The sequence below is a fragment of the Lacerta agilis genome, chromosome 5, assembly GCF_009819535.1.
Source record: "Lacerta agilis isolate rLacAgi1 chromosome 5, rLacAgi1.pri, whole genome shotgun sequence".
NCBI classification, from domain to species: Eukaryota; Metazoa; Chordata; class Lepidosauria; order Squamata; family Lacertidae; genus Lacerta; species Lacerta agilis.
Window position 1 is genome coordinate 64,640,210 of NC_046316.1, and position 25,625 is coordinate 64,665,834.

Genomic DNA, 25,625 nt, shown 5'->3' on the forward strand with positions numbered 1-25,625 from the left:
ACTTGACTTCTTCAACTTCATCTCAAACTGAAACAAATATTGGCTTCGTTTACTCATACTTCTTTACCTTGGCTCTGCCTTTCCTTGCAAACGGCAAGATGGCAGCCAAACCCCATGGAAATGTCAAATCTCAGCAGTGCACTTATTAAATTAATGGACAGTATTTAAGGAGAGCTTGATATTGATTTGGCTTGTTTCTGCCAATGATAATGTACATTAATTTATACCACAAAAATGCCATTAACTTGCCCATTAAGCATAAAGCAGTACATCTGTGGAGGAAAAAGTACAAAACAAAATACCTAAACAAAAATGGATAGCTAGGAAACAAAGTAAACGAAAGAAAATAACGACAAAGCATAAATCTTAAGTCCAAAAATAGTATTAGGTAGTTTCCCTTCAAAGCAGGAAATAACATTTTATTGCTGCTTGACCCACAAACTAACCACTTACCTTCTTTTTAAAAAGAAGTTGACTGGCGTCTTCATTTTTATGCTTTCCAAATCGTTCGCGTCATGTAAATACTAACACAAGTTAAAGCAATGACTATACAGTACCTTTGATACTCTAAGATGGCTAACATAAGTGTTTGATGATTCATTATATATTCAATTTGCTAACTGCCTTATGCAGGGCAGTGTCCAGGCGTCTTACAAAAGTTGGGGGGGGGGGAAACACCTAACAGCCACCCATAATTAAACATTGTAACTATATAAAAACAGGAGCATCCTTAAATAAAATTTAAAAAACCCACTCAGAAATGTTGTGAGATCTAATGACATACTCTCAGGAGGTAAATATTAATGCAATGCCTACTGGTGGAATTATGTGAGAAGTTCAGCAAGCAAATTGCCCAAAGAGCAATCTGAAAAGCAGATAACTTTTCTGAACTTATCAAGATTAGGTCTCCAAACTGGAACGGGAATCAAAGGAAGGCCTTCCTGTGGGAAAAGGCTGGCAGAAGGTCTCATTATAGGGAAAGTGATTAGCTTAATATAGTGTTCCGAGGAAATGCTACAGAAAAGCTGGTTCCTGTCTCAGTGACAAGACCAGTTTGGCATGATGAGGAGACTGATCCTGTCTCCTGGCTTGATGGTGGGGCGATATGAATTGGAAACAATGCTATCTGGACATCTGGGAGATAACCAGCATCCTTTGTTGAATGTCACCTGCCATCCCACCATATGGAGTAGGAGCTGCATTGTGAAGTGTGTCCTGGAAGTGAACGGCTGACATGGAGAAACAATCTAAAGGGTGAAATAAAATACTAAGGTATCAAACTGAGAAGGACATAAGTGATGAGAGGCATGACTGTCGGTATGGTAGAAAAAGTACAGCACCAGTATACTATGACAAATTTGATGTGGTTCAGTTTCTATAAAACAAGGTACTCCATAATACATACCATTCTGTTTCTGGCTTTTCCATTGGTTTGAAAAATATTGTTGCAGAAATAACAAACGGTAGGGAAGGTAAAGTACTAGCTTGGTGGTCTGTGAGTACAACTCCTTTGTATTGCTTCTACTCTGCACAAGCTACTTGAGAGTGGGGAAGGAAAAGACACACACACTAGCAGCAATTTGGACAGTAGACTTTATTAGAAACTTTTTCTTCATTCTTCGGTAAATTCACATTAAAATATGCTGAAGGCAGCTCAGTCTGAACATTCGCCAACCTGCCTTTACAACAACTTCCAGTTATAAACTAGATAACTGATCAGGCAGAGAACTTTGAACAAAGTAGGAAATGCAAAAAAGAAAGCAGTGTCTTTAAAAAAAATAAGTTGATCCCAACAAATGAATACATATTGCAAGCAGTGGGGGATGACAAAAAAGTCACCCCCTGGGGAGACAACTTAAAATTGGATACTCTGTACAGAGCTTTGAACAGATATGCAAAATACTGTGTCACATACATATTAAAAGAAAACCCAGCATTGGAATTCATGAAGTACAAATGATTTTTAAAAATCCAACGTAAAAAGTGACATATTTTGAAAGCGGGGGAGGGGGGGTTGCTGTTGAAAACACTGAATTGTCAGCCCAATTGGCAACCAAGTTAAGCTAGAAAACACTGATTTGAGGAAATTCCACCCTGCTGGAGCAACAGAACAAAAACCAGCTGAAATGTGCTAGCTTAACTGATTTTCAGGTTGAGCCGATTTTCTTCAGAAAGGATCAACTACCTTTAAAACCAAGACACAGCTCTTTCGTGGCATAATTTAAAATATGGTGGGTTGGGTACCAAGAGCATGTTCTTCTGAAAAGGCAGAGCACCTAAAAGTAAAGGCCACAATCTAGCAGTTCCAATGCAGCTCATATGCTCCGTGTGCACAAAGATTCCTAATTCCCTTCTACAGAGCTTGTGGGAATCTAGTGTGCAGTCCGGAGCACTTTCCTTCACAAATGAGAACAAGCAACCTCTATGTATAAGGAACTTACTTTGGATCAAAACAGATGTCTACAGAAAACGCGATTCCTTGGCATATCTTACTAGTTAAATCTCTGTGACGTTATTCTGGTTTTCAGAAACCTCCAAACAGGTTATTGGGTTGTTGTTGTTGTTGTTTTTTTGGTAGCATACAAAATTTGTACAAAGGGAGTTCCTAGCCCCCTTTGCTCTAGGGCTGCTTTTGGGGTTAGATCTTCACCTGGCTGCATATCCAGCACCAGACCTAAATCAACATACAGCTCATCTTTGGATGTGACCTGTGAAGACAAGCAAGCTTTGGATTCTGCATAACAAGGCTGCTAACAGTGTAGGCAACAATAATTTCACTGAAAGATCTAAACCAACTCAAAGAGTTTTCACATTCCTTAGTAGTCTCCAAAATGTTCTGCCACGGTTGATTTAAAAAAAAAAATGTTTAAAAATAATAATTAAATAACACTCAAAATATCCACCACGAAGATTTATATTCTGATGTAAACAATTTCTACCATTTAGAGGTCTAGAATTCGTATTACTGATATTGTAAATAATTTTTCAAAGACTGAGGCAAAGGTAGAGTTTCTATATCATGCAGGCGTTCTCTGCCCAGAGCAAAGCGGATTGATCTTCGGCACAGGTCCATGAGAGGCAGGGGTTCCGCTGAAAAATGAAACAGAAGATATAGTATCAGTGCATTTCCCCCTTCTCCTTTCTTCATTAATTGCACTCATGTATAATAGCTTTCCCCACTCAAAATGAAGAAGTTAATCAACTAACATTTCAGTGGAATATTCAGTGCAGACCTTCAAAACATGCATGGAACACTTGAATTTAATGCAAAGCTATACTTTAGGACAGCCTTCATGAACTTGGTGCCCTTCTGAACTTGAAAATGGAAAGCGTAATGCTGGTGGTCAACAAAAGAGGTTTAAAGACTTCTCAAGGCAAATCTAAAAAAAAAAAAAAGTAGTATAAACACTGATAACTGGGAAACACTGGCCTGTGAGCACTCCAGTTGGAGAACAGCATTTACCAAAGGTGTCATGGGCTTTGAAGATGCTCGAACTCAGGACACAAGGGAGAAACGTGCTAAGAGGAAGGCACACTTGTCAAATCCACACAATGATCAACTCCCGCCCGGAAACCAATGTCCCCACTGTGGAAGGATGTGTGGATCCAGAATTGGCCTCCACAGTCACTTATGGACTCATTGTTAAAACCGTGTTTATGGAAGACAATCTTACTCGGCTACGAGTGATCTCCGAAGAAGAAGAAGAATGCAAATACATACAATATAATATTCACACCTACCCGTGGTACTTTCATGGGCATGCAATGGGATATTAAAGGAAACAGATTCAACTACACTTAAAAGGGGAGGTAACATGTAGGAAAGCTTTAGAATAATTTCACTATCTTGGGTGACGGGGGGGGGGACTACGACCATAGCTCTGTCAGACACTGTACAAGTCCAAGCACACTGGGGCAACTATACACTTAAAATGTCCACACAAAGGTCTTTCCCTTTCACTGGAGCTACTAAATCAGAACTTACATCTGTAGCAACACTTTGCTGATTGCTGCCCCAGAAATCTTGGACTCAATGGCAACGCTGAAACCATGATTTAAGACGCAGAGTGGTCAAAATTCCTGGTGGTCTCAGAATGCTAGGAAATCACCATTTCTCAAAGACTATCAAATGCAAGTAAGTGAAAGCAATTTGATGTTCAACGAAGGCCTTCCAGAAACAAAAATATAAGCAAATGCTAAAAATGGGAGGGTGGGGGAATCAGTGAATTCTTGCAGCAGCTGCTAGCTTTCAACCTTCAAACATTGTTTTCTAAGCAGATATTTTTTAAAAGTTTTCTTCCTCACCCCACCCCCGCTTCATTCTTAAGAAACACACACACAAAAGTTACCATATTGGCAATAATTAGGTTCACAGTCTTAATGAGATGATTGATATTGTTGGCAATTAAACACATAGGGGGGCTGGGGGTATGGACAAGGTGAAAGCACTTCTATAGCCATGTAATGGCTGCGAGTTATTTAATTGTTTTGTGCAGATGTACACAGAATTGGACATTTCTCACAGATATACCTTCTTGCATGTTGATGTTTTTTTCCGGGGGGGGGGGGGCAGAATATAGTGGGAAGCTGCTTTTCGGCATGTTGTTTCATGAATGTTTTATTCTGTAATTTTGAATTTTACTTTTCTTGCAAATCGCTTTGGGTCTTCTTTCGGCTGTGAGAAGCAATAAATAAAGGCAAAAGACTAATAATAAAACAAAAGAAAACCAGCCTAAACTCCACTGAATACAACCTGTGCATCTGGGATGGGACAGCTCAGCTGGGGCACAGGATTTTCAAATATTTCACTAAAACCTGTGGCAGAGGTGTGTCTTTTAAGACCAGCTGTCAATACTAACCCCCTAAACAGGAAATAAAAACATTTTAAAAATTCTGAATTTTGTCTACTCAAGTACAGGTAAATCTACACTAGCTGTTTCTCCATCTAAAAAAGGGGGAAAGACCTTTCATTCATGCATTGCTATGTTTACTTTCCCTATCCACCCCCCTTCTGAATCAACCTGAAATGCTACTAACTCGCTAGCCACATTCCTTTGTAATCCCTCCATCAGCTTTCAGTTTTCAGCCATATCAAATTAATTCTGGTCATGACCCGAACTCATGAATGATCATCCTCCATCTAGATTGCTCTTAGTGACCCATGGTCCAGGGCACGCCAGGCACTCCTGTCTTCCACTGCCTCCTGCAGTTTGGTCAGACTCTTGTTGGTCAAACAGGAGTCTTCAGAAAATTCTTGCTGTACAATTGCATACCACTGTTATTTCAACAGCAGCCGGTGCCTTCCAGGTGTTTTAGACTACAACTCCCATCACACACACACACACACACACACACACACACACCGTTTTAGTTCAAAACATCTGGATGGTACCAAGTTGGTCAAGACTGTTATTACAACCCCAAAAACTAGAGGAGGAGAAGACTCATGACTTGATCCAAGTCTCTGGTGTACCAAAAAGTCTAACATAAATTCTGTACCAGTTGGTCTTTCGGAAATGATAAAAAGCATTGTCAGCATGTTTGCCATTTAATAAGGTAAGGATATTCCAAAGATACCCTCTGTTTACTGTTACGAAAACACAACCACATAAAACTCAGAATGATGGGGCAGATTTTGTGTGTGGTGAAAAATAAAGAATATACACAATATAAATGCAAACTCATGCCATTCTTGGTTTCAAAATATGTTTTTTTTTTAAAAAAAGACTGAAAACATAAATTGTGCAATTGTACTAATTACACACAATGCACAATTTAAAAAAGGAAAATGCATTATTGAAAATATTTTAAGTTTTTTTAAAAAAAGTTGAGTGTTTTCATACACAGTGATAACATCCATTGTAAAACAGAATGAGTCCTTGCATTGTTTTATGAATAACAAGAGCCTGTAGATGTAACCCATCAAAGAGTGAAATATGAGCTTGTGCTCTCTCTCTCTCTCTCTCTCTCTCTCACACACACACACCCCTCTTCACCAGGTAGATACTTTCCCCTCCAATTTATCCACATATGAGCAGCTGGAAGCCATTATGTCGTCTTCTTTTAAAAAAACAAACAAACAAAATCCCCAAACCTATGGGCAACAGATGGCAGAATTATCTGTTATCAGCTAAGAACGATAAAAAAAAAACATTTTAGTGACTTCAGAAGTTGTTGTTTTAGGAGATGAATTTTTACTTTTTCTCACCTTCCCTTATTCAATTTAATTAAAGTAAAGAAAAATGTTTGCATCTGAAGAAATAGGATTCTGCCTATGAAACTTCATGTTGCAAGAAAGCCAGAAAGTATAGGAAGGTACCATAGTATTCCTTCTACCAAATCTTGACATGCAGATTCACCCCTGATTCACACCCTGTGCACAAAAGAGAGTGTGTCCAACTGACATACTTTGACCAAGAAGCTGCCTCATGATTGCATTCATCAGAGAACTCCTGCACAAGCTAATAGGAGTCTGTCTTAGGTCAGGAGCACCATTTCATGCACAAATATCATCTGGATCAGCAGTATCATCCAGGGAACAAATTTATCCTACAGTAAAATAAGCCTTCAAGGGAAACCATTCAGTAGAGATTGCATGTTGCCATTTACTATTAGGACATCTCTGGATGTCTGGCAAATATATCTAAATAAACAGTTGTTCCTGACTCTCATTTCATGAAGGAGCTCATGGGTCAAGGAGGCAAGGCAGATTTGGGGGTCCCAAATCCATGATGATTTATTTCAGTTTAACATTTACTGCACATTTTGCGATAAATTGTCATGGAAATAAGTACAAGAACCATTTCATGGAGATCTTCCTTTAAGGTTTTTGCTTGACATGTTGCCCTTGGGACTTTTCCTGCAGTCAATATCCTGACCAAATCACACCCCTCATTGACTTCGCTTTGCACTCTCTAACTTGCTGGAATATACCCTAAACTCTGATAATAGTATAGTCAGTCAGAAATTTCTTGCCACCACAGGAAAGGGTTCATGCCCTTTCATGTACAATGCATATGAGTGGCCAGAAAAGAAAAGATGATATAGATTCTACAAGTCCAGTGCATTAGAATACCTCATTTATTTTAAAAGCAGAATTGGCCCATGGCCCATCTAATTAGTTTCATTAACGTTCCTGCCAAAAAATACCATCTTAATTCTGTATAATATGGTCTTTACCCAACTGTAAAGAAAGATGATAGAATGTGGGAATTAATTCAAGAGATCAGTCTAGGAGATTAATATTGGATGGAGTGAGACTGACATTGTACAGTATGGGCACGTGTCAACAGGAGATTTACAACAGGCATACAGTAAAGGATGGAACTCAAGAAGGGTTCAGGACCATCCAGTAACGTAATGGGAATCAGTGGCTGAACTGTTTTCAAGCTGGTTTCATGTTTCCCCCTCCCAGTTAAATTACAAGTTTCCCTTGTGGGGAGCTTCCAGACAACTTGCTTACTGAGCATTCATGTTGATTTGGGGGTGAGCAGGTAGCAGGGATAGATGAATTTGCACCAAAGCAAGTGTTATCTCACACTTCCCACTGCATTTTCCTGTAAATTTCCTTACCGCATGAAGTCCAGTCATTTGGTGAAGTGAGTTTGTGCGAGATCTCCAAATCAGCTTTAAGTATGCAGCTTGAATTTGCTAGTACAGTGGTAACTCAGTTTACAAACTTAATCCGTTCCTGAAGTCCGTTCTTAAACCGAATTCATTCTTAAACTGAGGTGTGCTTTCCCTAATGAGGCCTCCCACGCCGGTGCCCTCCCACTGTTCAGTTTCCATTTGTAGACCAAGGTAAAGTTTGCAAACCGGAACACTGCTTCCGGTTTTGCGGAGTTCGTAAACTGAATCATTCGTAAATAGGATTGTTCTTAAACCGAGGTACCACTGTATGTCACTGAATCCCACCTCCAAGATATGGGCACAGTCTAGAAGTGGCTTTTTTCTCTGCCATCTCCATCCATAGCTTTGGAAGTCTGTGTAAGTGTGACTTTGAATGCATGGACCAAAGAATGAATTATAGAACTTTATTGATTAGCCTTCCAGTCAAATCAAATTCTATGCACAGAACAGATGAATGTATTTCTGGAGATTTTCTTTCTTTTTTTCTTCTCCAGAAGTGCAATGATAAAAAGCAGCACTGGAATAACAATTATGCTAAGTGTGTTACAGAGCAGCACAAGTTCTTCCTGCAGTGTCAGATTGATTCTCCATTTCACAGAAGAGTGTTGCTCCTTTCTGGTATCTGAGCAGAGCAGAGTCCACTTGAAGGAGGCTTACAGATAACGAGTCCAGCCAGAGAAGCAAAATTAATTGTTCTATTTATTCTTCAGTGCAATGTTGAAAGTAGCCCGAAGTAGCACATTTGATTTCCAAACAGAGTTTCTAAAAAAGATGGATGGGAATAGTACCAAAAAACAAGTTTAAAGGGAAAGTCAGGAGAGGCAAATCTCTATGGAAAGACTGGGGGTTATTTAAAACCACTCTCTCTGTTCTCTCTCTCTCTCTCTCTCTCTCTCTCTCTCTCTCTCTCTCTCTCTCACACACACACACACACACACACACACACGGAGTAGAGTATGGGGATCATCATTAGAAAAAGACACAACAGTAATACAATTATAAACCAGAAGCAGAAAACCAGCTAGGGAGATGAACAGACCATTGGACAATAAAGGCTGAGCAATAAGGTGGTCAAGTCTGTGGGTGACACCCCAAACAAAATGGACTTTATGAAGTACTCCCAAAGAATCTCTCCAAACTGTGTTAAGAGACAATCAACTGTAGTGCCAGGCAGGTATTTTCAGTCTCACTGAATTATAGTATTTGTGAGCGGTGACAAAAAGACAGTATCTCCAAAGGGTTAGGAGGCATGCAAGAAACCCGAGAATTTTAGGATGGAGTTGGGTTTACAGATGAGAACACTCTCCCTCCCCACCCCCCTCTTAGAAGAAAGTCTTAATAGTTGTGATCAGTGGCTGGCAAGTCTCTCCATCACTGCAGCCCTCTGACTTTCTTCCAGTCGCACTGCCCTTCCTGTGCCAGATCAGCACTAGTGTAGTTTCCAGGGTGACCTGGCACAGAAAGAGGAATGAGTCCAGAAGGAGCCGAGTACAGAAAAGATGCGGAGAGGCTCACTGGCAACTCTGATTGTGGTTGCATTTTTTAAAAAAAACTGGGTAAAAGTCCTACCTTTGAACACCTGTAAAGAAAAACAAGCCAACTCCCTCCCACCCCAAAGATTTCTTCAAAATATGCACAGCCAAGCAGTAAATAACAAGAAATTTCCTCGCAATTTTATGCATGGGGGGGTGTTTATTGAAAATAAGCACACCCTTAATAAAATGGTGGTAGAGCATGGGACTATTAATCTCAGGGTTGAGAGTTCGAGCCCCACATTGGACAAAAGATTCCTGCAATGCAGGGGGTTGGACTAGATGACCCTTGTGGCCTCTTCCAGTTCTTATTCCATGAAATCTATAAATTCATCAAGTGTTGCACGCTGGGGTTAGAACAAATAAACAAAATCCTTGACTTTGGAGCAAAACGGATGTTTACAGAAAATGTGGTTCCTTGGCATATCTACTAGTTAAATCCCTGACTTCACTATACATTGCAGGGCCTGAGCTGGTGGGTGACAAACCAGGAACCATGCTATGGATCATTGGGAAGGGTTCAGAAATAAATTTGCCAATAACACGGTGCACCGTGTTGTATAATCTATGGTGCAACTACACTTGAAACAATATATAGTTCTGGAAATTGTCCACCTGGAAAAAGGATTGAGCAATCCTCCCATGGAGAAAAGGTCACATTTGGGACTTTTCCATGTTTAGCAACATGGCAAGGGCTAACACAATAGAGATTTATAAACTTATGCATAGTGCACTAGAACCAAGATCCACAAAGAGTCGTGCACATTCTTTTACATGACAATATCCTTCTTCTTCAAAATGGATGTTCACACTAACTTGTGTGTCGAAAATCCCATAAGCAGCATAGATAAGATGGACTTGAGAAAATAAATCATCTCTTGTCTGAAACATATCCTCTTAGACAGCCTTCACCAAGGCTTCATCTGGAACCTCCAGATGTTGTAGGACTACAGGAATAATGGAAGTGCCAGAATGGTGAAGGCTGCTCTTAAAAATAGCATCCTGGTAGCAATTCCAAACAAAAATCCAATGCAGACATGTCCCAAGTTCAGAATCTTAAAACTGCCTCTCATATCACTGAAGCAGAAACTCTCTTCAAAACCTTAAAGTTTTATTATTGTGACCAAATCATTCTTTGTCACAGCCATAAAATGTGCAAGGTTATAGCTGCTTTTGAAACTTCCCAGTTCTATGCTTGCTTACTGAAGAGTCAGTTCCTTGGTGTTCACGTATTTTGTTCCCAAGGATAGATATCCACAGGATTGCGGTTTAAGCATCCCATAAAACATTCCATTACTCTGTAGAAAAACTCCCCTACTGGTACGATAATAGAAAGATCTGCTTTGGATGCAACAAAGGTTTACATGTGATCCTGTACACCCACCAAAGCAAATCATCATGATGAATTGAACATCACATGTGACATTTGACTTAAGAGAATTCCTGCCTTCTGGTATGTGCACATATATCCATGTCATAACCATGGAGAATGGGCTTCATTAAATTCTCAGATAGGATTAACAAATTAAAGAAACGTGCTGCTGTTTTTAAAAGTATTTGATTGTTGAGCATTGCACTGCATAACCTTTCCTTAACCCTTTCAGTTAAATACGATCATTGCACACATGTACACATATGGGTGGCTGGAGTGATGAAACCAGCAATGACCCTTGTGTTCCAAAAACAATTTAAAAGCTTCACATATTGTTGAATGCTTACAAAGCAACACAAGGATTTTAAATAATCAAGTTAGTCGAGTTACAGTTGCAAAAAGTAACAATGAAGGCTGCTTAGGTGTTGCATTATTACTTTGTTTGTTTGTTTGTTTAAGGGTTTTATTGCTCCTTTGTGAAAGGGCTGTTTGACACAGCTGTCAGTCTGTCAGCCATTAATATCAATACATGGTCACAAACATGTTCAGGTTAAATGCTACAATCGCTTCATGTGGTGTTAACAACAGCCAGCATGAATGCATTCTGTGAACTTCCAAATAAATTTCTACTTTCACATAACCATAGAATTGTAGAAGGTCATCTATTGCAACCCCGTGCGGTGCACGAATCTCAACTACAGCATCCATGACAGATGTCCTCTCTACATTCACCAAACATTTTTCGAAACTTTCCTCCTCCATCTTTTCACATCCTGTCTCTTCAATTCTCTTCCTGACCTTACCAGATTAAGCATGCTTTTTCTTTCTTGATGAGACATTTTTTCTCTCTGTGGGAAGCAGGTCTGCAGACTGACTGGCTGGCTGGCTGGCTGGCTGGCTGAGTGCCTGCTCAGTGCAGCAGGGAAGACAGAAAGATTCTCTATTACAACCACTGATTTTTCAGGAGAGTCCTGCAACCTAAAAAAACCCTACCAAAATGGTGCCGACAGTGAAACAGCAGCCCAGTTGACACATAGCACTAAACCATGGCTTAGTGTTGTGTGCATGAACTGGGAAAAGCTACAGAAAAACTTGAATCTGTGCCCTCTTCCCTTTCCCTCCTAGCAGTTTTTTAGTGTTGCCTTCACCAAATCATGGCTTGTTTCGTACAAACCAGATTTTGTGGCTTATAACCAACTCTGGTTAATTTCAAATCTTCAAGACAAAAATGATAAAGATGGCTTGTGCTAAACCCTGATCTTTGGTTTGCATGGAACAACTCTGGATTATGTGCCTAAATCCTCCTCTCGTACTACTACAGGAGGAAAAGGGAGAAGGGTGTTTGCAAGCCCTTGTCTCAGGATATTCCAACTTATACAGGTAGCGCTAAACCAATTTACAGAATCTGGTGCCCTCTAGATGCTTTTGGCTACAACTCCCATCACCCCTGACTATTGGTAATGTTGGCTGGGGTTGACTGGAGTTATATTCTAAAACATTTGGAGGATGCCAGATTTTTGACCAGGGTCAGCTCCTACAAGATGTGCAAGAAAGTTAGAGGTGAAGTTCTGCCACTTGCCCTGTCGCCCTTTCCATTCAGCTTTGTGACTTACATAGTGACTTTCCCCCATTACATCTGCAGTATAGATTTTTTTTTTTACTAGCTATGCCAGTACAAAATGCACCGGACGCTTTTAATGTACACATTATCACCCCTAAATTATAAAAGGTAATGAGATTCCAGGATTAAAAATAATGACGGGCCAGTTGACTAAATACATTTATAAAAAGCCAATATAGTTTATTTTCAGACTTATTTAACGTCAACTTGATTTTCCATAAAGTTCCAATTATCTCTTGGTTTCGAGAACAGCCTGACAACAGCGGTTAAGTGCAAACTTATACAGCTAATTCACTACCGCATTATCAGAACTATCAGGTTTACACCTTCCAGGTTGAGATGCACTTTGAATTATTCATCGGGCTCTCCCCTTGATCCTGAAAAAGGTCACACTTTTTCATACAATTTACTTTATTGATGTACCTTCTACATACAAAAGCAGGACCATGCATTATTAATCACTGCCCTTCATATGCCTGATAACATCAATTAAATGCGGGTTTCCTAGTCCCTCCCTTTCATGAGGCTCTAAACAATAAAAGCTGATCCATGGCAATAAATTGACACAACCACTTAATGGGCAAGTTGTAGACATCTTTATCATCTAGACCAGCTTCTCCCAACCTTGGGTCTCCAGGTGTCATTGAGCTACAACTCCCAATGCTTTTAAAGGCATACTCACACAACCAATCCTGTTTTCATTCCTAACAGATTTATTTATTCATTTACAGATTTATAATCCGAACTTCCATAAAAAAAATACATCAAAGCAGTATACAACATACAAAAATAAGATCACTAAAAAGCACCCATAAAAGCATCATTAGAAACATCAATAAAGCATTGATGTATGCTGATGGTTTAAGAAGAGAAAATTCATATTGCAGAGGCTTGTCTAAACATTATAGTTTTCAAAAGACATCTGAAAGAAGGGAGGCATGGTTCCTACTCAACCACTATTTCGTAGGGAGTCCCTTAGGGCCTAGTGAAGGCCAACCCAACCTTAGGGCTTGGGGGGGGGGGAACCACCAAAATTGCCCCCTCAGAAGATCTCTGTGATCAATGTGCAGCATAAATAATCAGGTGGTCCTTCAACATGCAACAAAGTTGTTTTCAAAGCACACCATCAGATACACAAATGTTAAAATTTGCTACCTGATTCCATAGATGGGCAGAAATGTCTTGCGATCAATGCACACCAACAGATGGTTGCTTATAGCAGTGTTTTTCAACCTTTTTTGGGCAAAGGCACACTTGTTTCATGAAAAAAATCACGAGGCACACCACCATTAGAAAATGTTAAAAAATTTAACTCTGTGCCTATATTGACTATATATAAAGTAATTCTCTTGAATTTTTCAATTTTTCCCACGGCACACCAGGCAACATCTCGCGGCACACTAGTGTGCCGCGGAACAGTGGTTGAAAAACACTGGCTTATAGTACTGAACTAGTAAATCTACAAGCACTAACTGGTTTAGGATTGACTCTGGCCCCTAGTGTCAAGGAATGAAAACATGATAAAATCAATCACACATCAGTGCCAAAGATATGAAATAACCAGTGTATTACCCTTTCCCCCACTATTCTGTTTGCATGTACCTGCTATTAAAGTTTAGAGAAAAGTATGAGTGGTCCCTTGAAACTTTTCTGGAGTGTCTTCACACACACTTCACAGAATGTTAACTGCTTCACTTGTACCACGTCTCTTTATTCATAATGAAAGGGCACACAAGAGCATTAATCTGCAGATAACTTCCTTCTGCTTCCTTTATTAGAACTCAAGAGGAATCTTTCTTTTATTACCTAGGGTCCCCCCGCACTTCCCTGTAGCTTGTGTTCATTCTTCTTGATTTCTCAACACTATAGAACATATTTGGCCTGAACAGGAGATATACAGTTCCTTCTTCCAAGCAAGGAAGGCAGTCAGCTGGTGTTAATGCTTCATCACAGGTTGCTTAGCATCAGCACTCTGACACCTTAGCATGCCAATTAATAAGCCCTATGCTTATTAACCATTCCTTCAGCCAGCACAGACAAGATGCTTCATTGTATAACCTCGTATTTGGCACCTCCTCTCTCTTTCATGTCTATCAGTATTTTCTATTTTATTCTCGGTTTTCCCCCCTTGCCAGATATATTTAGAAATATCTTTTTGCCATTTGTTGAAGCAATCTGTCTTGCCGATCACCGGTATTGCTTGAACCAAAAATAACATTCTTGGTAATACATTCATCTTTGTAGTCGACACTCTGCCCAGCAACGAAAGTTTCATTCTATGCCGTATTTGCAAATTTCTTTTAATAATCCCAGGTTTTCAAATAATTATCTTTATATAAATTTATATTCTTTGTTATTAACCATACACCTAAATACTTAACCTTCTTTTTAGTCTTTAGACCTTTTGTAATTTATTTTTACTCTCATCATTCATGTTTTTTTTACCAGGAGCTTGGTTTTATCTTTATTAATTTTAAGATCTGCTATTTATCCAAACAAATTTTTATCTCATCTACTACTTTCAGAATTGACTTTATTGGTTCTTCTACAAAGATCACCAAGTCATCTTCAAATGCTTTTAATTTGTATTGTCTCTGTCCCAGCCTTATTCCTTTAATTTCTTGATCTTATTCTTTGTGCCAAAACTTCTAAAACTAATATAAACAATAAAGGTGACAAAGAGAGAGGAATGTTTGTTCTGCCATAAAAGAAGGCAGAGATTCAGAGTAAGCTTAAAAAGAAACAGCTAAAAGATTACAGAAGACACAAGGAAGAATACCACTCAAGGCAAAAAGGTGCAGTTTCTAAGCAAAATACAGTGCCACATTTGAAGCTCACAGTTTATGGCTGATTCTTTAACCTAGGAGGGACTATTTACAACATATTAACTAGAGCAGAGCCAAAATTGTTAAGTTTCAAGCCAATATCTTCATGTACAATGAAGAACCTACAGATTCTCTCCCTCCGAAAAAAGTGTTCTCTGCTGCACGTACAAGTTCTGAATCCTAATTACGGCATATATAAAAAGCCTCTGAAGGCTGATTTTTACAAGTGCACAAATCACAGTCCAGGGAAACAGCTGACTCTCAGGGGCACAAAAGCTATGCATTTCCCAAGCTCATCTAGGTTCATATCAGCAAATCCAACTGAGTGAAACTTTAGGCAGAAGTACATTCCCTTCCTTGTCCCTTGTAGCTGGTAGGACTTTCATTCCAGACTGCCCACCTAGCAGTTCGAAAGCACGTCAAAGTGCAAGTAGATAAATAGGTACCACTCTGGCGGGAAGGTAAACGGCGTTTCCGTGCGCTGCTCTGGTTCACCAGAAGCGGCTTAGTCATGCTGGCCACATGACCCAGAAGCTGTACGCCAACTCCCTCAGCCAGTAAAGTGAGATAAGCACCGCAACCCCAGAGTCGTCCACGACTGGAGCTAATGGTCAGGGGTCCCTTTACCTTTTTACATTCCCTTCCTTGTCCCTTGTAGCTGGTAGGACTTTCACTCCAGACCTACCTCAAACACCCTACTGAGATAAGGATGAGAATAATTGCAAGTCCATTCACACTGGCCTTCTCACAGTCTATGTATGATGGAGTGTGGAGCCAAAGGGAACTAGATTTCAGGTTCCTCAAGGAAGCTGTGTCTTCTAATAAAAGCTTTTCTATCACAAACTGTAGATTCTTTTGAGATTTCTGATGCTTCCATTTGAAGCAACTTTTGAAAACAAGTTGCTCCACATTTGAAAGGATTCTTTAAAAAATACCAAAATACTGCATACCTGAAGAGCTTAATACAATTACCAGTAATGATAGCTGGATCTTTACTGCACCCATAAATTGCTGAGATTCGCTTATCATTTGACTTCTAACGAAGGCTGTGGAAATACTGCATTGGAACCAAATTTAACCAAATTTTTAGACATGGAATGTTTTACACATTTTTGCTTTATGGCTACAACGGTTTTTATAGTTACGTTATTTCTGCAACGTGGTCTGTGATCTTATCTTCATCATTTTTGTTTCTTGGAGGGGACATAAGTCATCTGCTCCAAGCAATTTACCTGCTCCTTCTGCCTCTCAAGGCTGCAGTCTCCAATGTTTGTCTTTCTCTGCCCTTGATCAGCCGTATTACCATTAGAAATTATGAGTTGTTCCTTAATGAAGTAAAGTATCACAGAAAGTTGGATGAGTCTCGCTGACTCTTAGGGTTGGAGGGGGGGGCAGAGAAAACTTGTTTTGAAATATATTGAGAGCAAATTGTGTTGTTCTTTCTCTTGATAAATGTAAAGATAAATGCAAACTCAGTAAATAAAGAGAATGAATGAATGGTTTTATTAAGGATAGAAGGAAAGGAAGAAGGCAAATGGGGGGAAAAGAGGTTGAAAATAAATGGAGCTCTGTGGCTGAAACCTCTCTGAACCTTAACAGCAAGACATTCTGGTCTCCTCGAGAGTAAAGTTGCAAGGCTGGTGGTCAGTAAGGGAACTGATGAATCCCTGATGGGAAGAACAAAGGTTGTATATCACAGTCCATTTTTAAGGACTCTCACACGCATGTTGGGCTGAGTGACAGATGCCTTTATCTACAAACCCTTCCTGCTTCTTTATTTTAATTAACCCTCCCGAAGGCCTTGCCCAACCAACTCCTGTCACAATCCTGTCAAGACTCTCACTGCACTCCCCGAGTTCTCTGCTGTTTATGGACCAGGAAAGATAAGACTGAACATCACAGCAGGCTGTATAATTTTTGCGCTGTTGAATACCATCATTTCATCACACAGTTATACTGCAACAAACAAAAAACTTATCCATGATGACACACACGGCAATGCACTTACAGACCATCATCCCTGAGTGGCCAACAGGCAGTAATTTATGGCCACTGACTGCCTCACCCAGGGAAAAATATACATTTCCTTTCAAAAGCACATATGTTTAAAAATCCAATACCTGAAGACATTCAGCGTCTCATACTGCGCAATCTCTATCAATTGCCAAGGGTATGGAAGTAAAAAAGCAAGTCATTAAAAAGAAGGTGACCTTTATGCTAGAGTGGATTCCATTAAAGCTGTTTTCACAAGACGAGGGAAACCTTTATGTTGCTACCGGATGAACGTTCAGAGTTTTGATTGAAAGTAAATTTGTTCATTTAAAGCAATGTGTCAGTAGCAGAAATCCACAGGAAATCCAAGCACTTCATTTCGACAACACGCACAGAGCTAAGATCTGCACTATACAAATAAACAAGCCCCAGTCTCTTCACTTCACAACACAACTCTTCTCTTTCCACCCACACATGATTTTAGAACTGGAAATGAAAAAAGTGAAAGCAGATACCGTATTTTCCTGTGTATAAGATGGTGAATGCAGAGGGGAGACGTGCGATTAATGGCAGCAGCAAGCAGGAGATTGGCAACGGCGATTGGGCCGGTGATTGGAGGCTGCGGCAAGGCCTGTTGGTGACTGGCTGTGGCTGTGGTGATTGGCGGCTGCGGCAAGTGGGTGGGTGGGCTGTTGGTAGCGACGGGCAGGGGCAGACAATTGGCAGTGGCTGCGGTGAGGTTTGCAATTGGCAGTGGCTGTGGCAAGCGATCGGCAGTGGTGGGCAGGCAGTGAACGATTGGTGGAAGTGACCTCCCCAAAAGCTAAACAGCTTAATTTATTAATTTTGGGTTAAAAAAATTAGAGGTTGTCTTATACATGGAGGCATCTTATGCATGGGGAAATATGGCATATTTTGTCATGAAATAGGTTGAAGGCAGTTAAAAAGAATACTGCAGGGCTTCACGAAAGGCTATTAAGCAGAGTGCTTTACCATCTAAATCTTCATGTAGGTTTTCAAAAGGAGTTTCTAGCAGAGGAGTCGGCAACCAGTGGCCCACTGGGGTCGTTTAAACATCCCCCGAGCTGCCCCCGAACCAAGCTGCCCACTCGGTAAGTCTCCACGTGCTGTGCTAAACCGGCACAGCGGGAAGCAGGGACTCACTTCCACGGCCATGGAAATCATTCTGTGCAGACGCAGACACCGGGAATCGCGTTTGCAACTGGGAAGCCCCCTGAATCTGCAGAGATAAGGAGTAGGAGATGGTTGTTGCACTGATATTTCAGCAGATAGGATGTGCCTGTTCTTACACTCTCATTTATGAATGGGCCTTTAGGGCTTAAAGACAGGTTCTGGATAGTTCCCTTTGGTATTATGTACCAGGTTATAAATCTAAATAAATTTCAAAAAATGATGAACAGTCATGGTAGAACAAGTGAAGACAGAAAGGGAGGGAGGGAGGGAGGGAGGGGGAGGTCATAAACTTCCTATGAGGAACTTGTCAAGTCCATACTTTTCCATTATTAAATAATTCCATTTAGAAGGGTAGTAGAATAAGACAATCAATCATTTTTTCTTAGCCATCATTAAGCATTTGAACTGTTCTTTATCCTTCCAACATCCTTGAAGAAAGGCAGTGGGGCGGTGGTGGGGGCATGAGGGAAGACAGATCTGAGCGGAACTGATTGTCAACCACTGAGCCTAGGGCTTGCCGATCGGAAGGTAAGCGGTTCGATTCCCCGCGATGGGGTGAGCTTCCGTTGCTCGGTCCCAGTTCCTGCCAACCTAGCAGTTCAAAAGCATGTCAAAGTGCAAGTAGATAAATAGGTACCGCTCTGGCGGGAAGCTAAATGGCAATTCCATGCGCTGCTATGGTTTCGCCAGAAGCGGCTTAGTCATGCTGGCCACATGACCCGGAAGCTGTCTGCGGACAAACGTCGGCTCCCTCGGCCAGTACAGCGAGATGAGCACCGCAACCCCAGAGTCGTTCGTGACTGGACTTAACTGTCAGGGGTCCTTTTAACACCACCAATTCTAATGCACAGGGAGGAAGTGGACCACAAAAATTGGAGGCATATTTTGTCAATCAACAGCAATTAGAATGCAGCAAACTAGTTGGTCAGCCTACCATCTTAACTCACTCTGTGCACATGGGTATCTGAATACCTAAAATCCAAGACTAGAAAAGGCCTACGTCGAAGCTCTTCTTACATGTTAAACAACACATTGGGGGGTGGGGGAAGAACGGGGCTGTGCTGTGTAGCTCTTGCATTTGCATCTGTGCATACAGCAGAAATAGTTGCTGGCCTTTGGGAATAGCTGTACTTGTAAAGGCCCCCCTTCCAGCAGACATTTGTGCTGTGTGTACATGCCAGCGAAAAGCACTACTGAGCATGCACAGCATGGCTGGTGGTGGTGCTACTCAGCATGGGCCCCTGCCCCCCACATGCTCATTAAATAGAACACTTGTATAGGACTACTGTGTCAAATTAATCACGTTAGTTAAACAGGTTATTGTATTGTAGCATTAGCTTTCAGAACAGGACCATTAAGACAATGAGGTTTCAGTCCCTGAATCAAGCTACACAGAGTAAATGTGTCAGTCTTCTGCAGTAAAAACACAATTGTCCCCTGCAACTTCTATCAAGAAGTACAGCTGTGGTTCAATTAGCACTGATCTATTTTGCTATCTCCTAGGAGATGTAATGAGGTTAAGATAAAACCAAGTAGTTTCTCGGTTACCTAACGCTCTCTGACAGTTAGGTATACAACATTTCTAATGTTTTACAATCTCAAGTTTGCTCTGGATGTTGATGCTGGAAGATGTAACAGAGGCTAGCTAGGTCAATCTCTGGTTAGGATAGGATAGGATTTAAGCTGTCTATTATGCCACATCAACATTACTCACCAGAAATCCTGTTTTTAAAACTTAAGATGATTGCATTTTCACTTAACAGACCACATCTGCAGTGCTTTAATTTTCCCGGTGTCTTCTTGCAGGTGTCTTCTTTATTTGACTAAGATATAGTATTTTTTTCTAATTTTATTGATTTATGCCAATGGTGATTACTAATGACCAAGGAACAAAAATCACCCTATTTGGTATATTTTTCAGCCAATGTTCCATTTGCCAAGCACTACAATTCACCTTTGAATTTCCCACTCTATTTGCCTTTCACAGAGCTTGAACACTCTTCGCTGTTTCTCTTAATGCCTGTCATTAACACACTTGTTTGGGGCTATTTTCAAGATTCTCTTCAGAGGTCCTGCTCTAAGTATACTTGCTAAATGAAGTGAGGTAGGAAGGAAGAGGGCCTTTTCGTAATGGCACCCCAGTTATGGAACAGCCTTCTTAGAGTGGTTCACCTGGAGCCAATCCTTTGGGTCTTTATAGCACAAGTTGACTACCTTTTTGCCCACCCAGAACTTTTAAATAACTTATGGACTTACATTTAGTTTTAAATAGCTGTGTTTTAAATATCATTTTGTATTTTATTTCAATAACGTTTGTTTTGTGAGCCACCCAAAGAAATTATGTTATGGGGTGACCAGATAGTCATCAAATAATAAATCAAGGTTTTACACTTTCTATCCATGGTTTCTTTGGTAATTTTTCTAAATTAACATACAATTTTTCTAATGTTTTCTGGTAAGTGGATCCTTCCAGGCTTCTTAAACCATGTTTATTATTATTCTTCAGTCACCAGTATATTAGATAAATTTCAGTAACTTTCAAATACCCCTCTATTCCTAAATATTAAAAGTCCAAGATGACCATTAAATATATAAACACACATACAAGCCCCTTTTGACATCATATCAAAGCCAAAAATCTAGTGCTAGTGGTGAGATGAAATTTTACAAGTGTGTGTCCCTCCGCATACAGAACATAAACCTTTTTTGTGCTAGGCTATAAAAAAAAATGGGTGGACATTTCAAGGCACTCAACAAAATTGCAAATACTGATTATAAGTACACAGTTTCACATAGTAGTGGAAGGTTGTGCCTTTGGGGGTGAAGACAAACTGTTGGAAGGTTACAGTACCTGCTGTGGCTATAGAGACCACTACAGGAGAGACATGTTTTGTTGCATCTGTTACTTCCGTAGTAAAAACACAATTGTCCCCTGCATCTGTTCAAATAAATGCAATTGGATTTTGGGATCATTCGAATGGCTGTAATTAGTTTCCATTTTCAGAGATGGGAAAATATTCCTGAGATGAGTGTGAGCAGTATATGTACGTACGTACCTACGTATGTACACACACACACACACACACACACACACACACACACACCTGCTTTCCCAGATGGATCATCCAATACTGCAGTGTGCTGAAGGTGCCTAGTCTATTTGATGTTTCATCAAAGGGAGACTGAATGGTGCTGCAATAAATCTTGGGAAATGCTGAGCCGAAGAGGATTAAGCATATGACCGAAAAAGGCCAAAATTCCACAAGAGGAAGCTGCTTTATTCAAAGTCAGACGACTGATCCTTCTAGCTCAGCATTTCTACCCTGACTAGCAGTGGCTAGCCAGGTCTCCAAGCCTTATCTGGAGATGATGCCAAGGATTGAATCTGTAACTTTCTGCTTGCCAAGCATGGGCTTCACCACTGAGCCACACCACTTCCCCATAAGAGCCAAAGGGCTCTAAGCATACAAAAGACTCACAGGCACTGTTGGTGTCCTTTATATTTTTGTTTGCACAAATCCAGATTGCACCCGAAATGGGGGGCACACTGACTCCTTCCTACTGCAGCTCTCCACACTGCCCCCAAAAGACACTGCTGAAGAGTGTCAGCACTTTTTAGAGAGGTTTCTGTTACAGCTCAAAGGTATAGATAACTATTACTGTAAGTTATGAGTCTTTTTGGATCCAACCCCAAACCTTGGAGTCTTGTCTACTACTCATACTAGGAAAAAATGTATATAGTAACAATGCATCAGATAGAATATACATGTAATAAAATTAGCTATCTTTCCCCAAAGGAGCTCATGGATGGTGTACATGGTCCTCCTTCCACCCACCCCAGCTTTAAGCAGGTTAAGTTTAAATTGGGTGACTGGCCAAAGGTCATACCGTGCATTTCATGGCCAAGTGAGATTTGAACCCAGTCCTAGTCTGCCACTCTAAGCCAGGCTTCCTCAGCCTCGGCCTTCCAGATGTTTTGAGACTACAATTCCCATCATCCCTGACCACTGATCCTGCTAGCCAGGGATCATGGGAGTTGTAGACCAAAAACATCTGGAGGGCAGAGGTTGAGGAAGCCTGCTCTAAGCACTCCATCGCCTTTGCTCTCAGCATAAAAGTGCTACCTTCAGAAAAAAGCTTCCAAACACATTACTTTATATTAGGTCAGACCACTGGGCCATCTCACTTAGCAGGTGTAGCTGTTGTATTGTCAGGGGTTTGGACCACTAGTTTACAGACTGGCAGCCTAACGTAAGCAAAAAGAACAAGAAACGGGCCCCTGCCCCAGGAAGTTTGCATGGCCTGGCAATTTGCTTGCTTTAGCTTGAAAGGAAAAGGAAAGCTGCTGGAGTCTTGAGTGTCATTCATGCAGGAATATATAAGAAGGGTACCATCTCCATCAATATTCAGTATCTTTTCACCTGGACCATCCGTATTAAATTTTGCTCTCAGGCTGAGCTTAAGTAGCTAATTGGCACTGGATCTGTAACCAGAGTCTTGAGAGCATCAAGCAAAACAGGCAACTTCTGCAGAAAGCTGGATGTTTGCTTCTGACAAGACAGCACCCACTCATTGCTCCGACAGCTCAAGGACACTCCATTACAGGGACAGCACTTCAAACACAACAACCGTCAGTTCAATTGCATAACCACAAGTGATGCAGGTTTACAATCTACTTTTCCTGTCTGCTCGGGATTTTAATCATTCCACACATGTCAGTGTATTAGACACATTTCATGGCTGGTTCTTTCACAAAATTGGAAAGGAGGGCTTTATTACTTTTACTGCTTATCTGTAGTTAAAAGAAGGATTTATATATAAAAAAAGATTAGGCACCAGACACCTTGGCCTGAAGAGCTCAATGGATGAAGTCTGTGACAGCCGGCCGGGTCTGGGCTAAAAGACTATATTATCCCTGCCCAAGCAGCACATTAGAAGCAAAAGCACCACATAGAAAGAAATCGGCACCTTTTCTCGCCTCTGGCTAGCCTCCAGCTCTGACTTGAGAGAAGGGGAAGGGGGACAGGAATGTCACCAATCATAGGAACACATGACGCTGCCTTATGCAGAGTCCATCTAGCTCAATATTGTTTATGCTAACTGGAGAGGCAGCTGCCAGGGTTTCAGGCAGAGGACAATTCGCTTCCCTACCTGGAGATGCCAGGAATTGAACATGGTACCTTTTGCCTGCGGTGCCAATGATCTATCCGTGAGCTACAGTCCTTCCCCATGACAGAAGAAACACAAACTATATAACCAAAGGCCCAGTTCAAATGTGCACTCTGACATGGCACCCTCCGGATACACAACTGTCGCAACCTCACATGCTGCTGGTGCTTACTTCCTAGCATTCCATGGGAAAAACATGCCCCAAATTACAATTTCAAAGAGAAAGTGTATGTGAGCGCCTCTTGTATTGGAGGAATTTAATACAAGATATCAGGTCTTGGGGGTGAATGTAGCCTCCTGGCCTCTCTGTTCAACCCCTGGATTCTCTCCAGGCTGTGGTTCTTCTCTGGCCCTGCTCTGCATTCCTGTCAAACACCTTTACCTGGATGGATGTGTCCTTGAACCAGGATAGTGTCTACTGCCTCCTGTATGTAGAGATATATGCATAGAAACACCTGGATTTTGCATGGCGGGAATGCAGCCTGCTATAGGAACCATGTCTATTGCTCTGCCTGCTGTTTGCCTCTGGTCTGACCCACAACTGGCATGTTGGCCCCGAAAGATTGTTCCTGAAGGAAATGTTGCATTTGCATAGAGAAAACGGATCCCCACCACAGCTTTAAACAACACTTGGACATGATCAATGTCAGTTTTGAGAATGTTACAAGTAGGTAGCCATGTTGGTCTGCCATTGTCAAAACAAAATAAAATAAAAAATTCCTTCCAGTAGCACCTTAGAGACCAACTACCGGTAAGTTTGTTCTTGGTATGAGCTTTCGTGTGCATGCACACTTCTTCAGATACAGTGTATCCGTTTCAGTGTATCTGAAGAAGTGTGCATGTACACGAAAGCTCATACCAAGAACAAACTTAGTTGGTCTCTAAGGTGCTACTGGAAGGAATTTTTTATTTTATTTAGTTTTGAGAATAAGTTCCCAACATCTCCCCTTGCATCTTCTGTGAACTTTTAATCACTTGTAAACACCAAAAGTGGTGTCTGCGGTTTTCAACACTACCACGTGCATTTGATGTTGCACAGATAATTAAAAGTCATATCCGACTACATCTGATTAAAATACAAACTGGAGCAAATTCAATAAGCCAGATCTCAATATGCATGAGCACATGGACATCCAATGAAGTTAAGCGCAGAAAGATTCACACAGCGTATAGGTGGAACTTGCTCCCACAGAAAGCAACAACTAGGGAAGCTTTAAAAGAATTAATAGACAAATTAATGTAGGACAAAGCTATGCTTTACCTTCATTGTCACACCAGTTTCTGGGAGTAGCAGGTGGGCAGAATGCTACTACACCCAAGTCCAGCTCAGCCACTGTGAGAACAGGATTATTATTATTATATATTTATAACTCCGCCTTTCCCCTGACAGGAACTCAATGCAGCTTACGAATAAAATAAAAACATAGAAAAAATTGTTAAAAACAATTAAACATTAATAGAATTAAAACACACAAACACCACCCATGAAAAGCATACAGATAATTGCAACAAAAACAGCATGGCACCAGCCCTTTCATTAAAAGTAGTCGGTTCCCCAAAGCCTGTTGGAATAAGGAGGTCTTCACCTGCCAGCGAAAGGACAAGGGGAAAGCCAGTCAAACTTTTCTAGAGAGTGAGTTCCAAAGTCTGGGATGCTGGCAAGATGAGCCATTCGCCTGGTACAACAGGCTCATCTAATGTTCTGTCCTCACAAATATCAGTAAAAGTTTATTATCTTAACAGTCCACCTACTCATATCCTCTTAGGAAGCATTTTGTTATCTATTTACTACTGGTGTGTGTGTGAGTGAGATCTTTTCTATCCAGGAATTGCCCATTATTCAATTATCTCTACATCCAGCTGCTTCAACAACTGTGCATGTGTGTTTACTTCTCAGACAGAGAGGACACTTATTCAGACAATTAGGATATAGAACAAGGCTCCTGTCAGCACTTGGATTAGCCCTTTAATGGACTGGTAGGGAGTGACAGACAGTGCTGCTTTTCAGAGGGTACTGGAAACCAAAAGGTTACTTTTGTTAAAGCCTACTTTTGTTTATGCCAAGAACTGGAGACCAATAGGCCACGTCCACAGTGCATTCTTTGATAAATTATTGTACGGGGACACCTGGTAATCTTACTGTAGGTTGTACAAAATGAACAAGTATCCCCACAAAAAAACCTCACATATATCACAGAAACCAATTATACTGGGCAAAACTCAATGCAAAAAATAAAATATGTCTTTCTGATAAATTCAAGATTTAATATTGGTCTCAAAATAGCAGGCAC

The 25,625-nt window shown here is 40.8% G+C and overlaps 1 protein-coding gene across 1 annotated transcript in view; it reads right to left on the reverse strand.

Moving 5' to 3' along the window:
• Nucleotides 1–2,649: 2,649 nt before the first annotated feature.
• The window catches only part of SPSB4 (splA/ryanodine receptor domain and SOCS box containing 4), a 59,600-nt gene continuing 36,624 nt past the window's right edge, over nt 2,650–25,625 (reverse strand). The window contains exon 3 of the mRNA XM_033150241.1: nt 2,650–3,090. Coding sequence (XP_033006132.1) covers nt 2,963–3,090 — 128 coding nt within the window. The 3' untranslated portion in view covers nt 2,650–2,962. The remainder of the gene's footprint in view (nt 3,091–25,625) is intronic.